At 48.7% G+C, this 2,232-nt stretch overlaps 1 protein-coding gene across 1 annotated transcript in view; it reads left to right on the top strand.

The window, feature by feature from the left end:
- Window positions 1-1,006: 1,006 nt before the first annotated feature.
- The window catches only part of NOXRED1 (NADP-dependent oxidoreductase domain containing 1), a 23,289-nt gene continuing 22,063 nt past the window's right edge, over window positions 1,007-2,232 (top strand). Inside the window, exons 1-2 of the mRNA XM_010844388.1 lie at window positions 1,007-1,374; window positions 1,590-1,648. Coding sequence (XP_010842690.1) covers window positions 1,202-1,374; window positions 1,590-1,648 — 232 coding nt within the window. The 5' untranslated portion in view covers window positions 1,007-1,201. The remainder of the gene's footprint in view (window positions 1,375-1,589; window positions 1,649-2,232) is intronic.

Here is a 2,232-nt window from a genome sequence, read left to right as displayed (position 1 = left end):
ACAGGGAGGCCTGGCGTGCTGCAATTCATGGGGTCGCAAAGAGTCGGACACGACTGAGTGACTGAACTGAACTGATGCATTGATTTCTTGAACACAAAAAGGAGGGGCTTGAAAAGTTAACTCCTGAGTAGTGCTAAGATTTGAATGATATTGGAGTGTGCAAAAAAAGAAAAATCTAGAAGTCCAGAACCTTCTGCTGGGAAAAGGAGGATCCCAGGCTGCCCTGGTATAGTATTCTGAGAAGTAGTGAAGGAATTCATGCCCTCATGGCGTAGGTCTGGAAAACCTCTAGGTGGGGCTGGCCCCTTTAAGACTCCAAGCCTGAAGTAACCTGGTAGCTAAGGAGTCATAATGACAACTTTCCTGGGTAATCCTCCCTGAAAATGTAGTTATTACCTTCCAGGATGAGATGTCCTGAGGATCAGAGCCATCTTTTCCTCAGATTGGTTGGTGAGAGATACACATAGAGGGGCTAATACATCTCTGGCTTCATTTTCTAAAATCTAGATGTCCCTGCTCTAGACAGAGGGCCGTGGTATTTAGTTTGGGTTCTTTTCTACCCTGTGGGAAAAGAGAGTTTGAGGAAAGGGGTGAATTTCTGTGAAATGTGGTCTTAAGTGTCCAGTCCTATCTCTAAGAGAATGGAAGGGAAAAACGTCCTGGCCCAAGAGCACCTGTGAAACCCATTGCTCATGGAAATACAGGTGCTGAAAAATGTGCCTGGAGCCTACATGGATCTTGTCCAGGTTTTTCATGAATCCAGTATTCTTGATTGATGGGTGTAGGCTCAGTAGTCGCTCAGTCGTGTCCAACTCTTTGTGACCCTATGGGCTGTAGCCCACCAGGCTCCTCTGTTCATGCGGTTTTCCTGGCAAGAATACTGGAGTGGGTTGTCATTTCCTCCAGGGGATCTTCCCAACCCAGGGACTGAAACTGCATCTCCTGGATCTCCTGCACTGCAGGCCGATTCTTTACTGCTGAGCCACCAAGAAAGCCAGATTCACAGGTAGTCAGTGCTTAGGAATCCTCCAGGACTCAGACTCAGAGAAGTGGATGGGAGCTGTCAGTTTGGAACTGGGAGGGGAGGTGCTGAAATCGCCATCAGGAGAACCAGGGACTTGGGCGCATGCCCCGCTCTTTCTTGGGGGACAGACGGTCGAAATGATTGGCATCTGTCACTGCAGTAGATGCTGGCTTGGAGATGGACCTGCTAGAGGATCTTGAGACCATGAAGTTTGAGTCCGGGATTCATGAGGAAGACCAAAGCTGGCTGTATTTGCTGGGCCGTTCTCATGGTCTGATGACCAAGGCCTGCGCCCACGCAACCTTCTTCTGCAAGCTACTCCATAATTTGAGGTACGCTGGGTCCCTAGGGTCAAGTAGATGGAGAAGAATCTCTGCAGAGAATCCAGATGACTTAACTTTTTATATTGGAGCATAACTTTGGCAGGGGGAGTGTCTTCCTGCCTTGTGTAACCTACACTGAAGCACTCCTGGTCTGAAAGCACCAGGGAGACGCACACCAGGGTGCCTTGGCTGTGGTTATGTAATGTGGCATGGATTAATGGTGGTTTCCTTTTGGTGAGTAGACTGATTAAATCATCCATTCACCCATCCATTCATTCACTCTCATCAGGACAACCAGCTTGTCTTCCACAGATGCTAATGACGGGCCATTCCATGTCTATTGGCTGAAAATGGGGGTCATTTTTTTTCTTTTCGGGCTAACAGTGGAATGCCTCCTCACAAGAAAGCTTCCACGGACTTTGGGGGTCCCTATGGCCAGATGACTTGCCTGAAAACAGGAATACTGATTTTCAAAGAAGCTCTCAGTCCAGTCCTGGCTTCTTGACACTTGAATAAGAGGCATGTGAGAGCCAAGTACTTAGGACTAAGGCTCCTGGATTCTGTAACTCTAGGTCACTCTTGGAGCATTTGTTGCCTCCCCAACCCCCACCCCTCAGTCTACTTCTCAGTTTACTTTCCTCTGACATTAGATTAACTCCCAGATGGGGGCCCAGATCCCAGTCAAGCATATTAAAGGTATAGCACATACCTGAGGAGGCAGAGGACTCAAGCAGTTTGCTGACTGATCAGATCAGATCAGATCAGATCAGTCGCTCAGTCGTGTCCGACTCTTTGCGACCCCATGAATTGCAGCACGCCAGGCCTCCCTGTCCATCACCAACTCCCGGAGTTCACTCAGACTCACGTCCATCGAGTCAGTGATGC

Source organism: Bison bison, unplaced genomic scaffold, assembly GCF_000754665.1.
Source record: "Bison bison bison isolate TAMUID 2011002044 unplaced genomic scaffold, Bison_UMD1.0 scf7180017864201, whole genome shotgun sequence".
NCBI lineage: Eukaryota > Metazoa > Chordata > Mammalia > Artiodactyla > Bovidae > Bison > Bison bison.
This window is presented reverse-complemented; position numbering and strand designations above follow the sequence as displayed.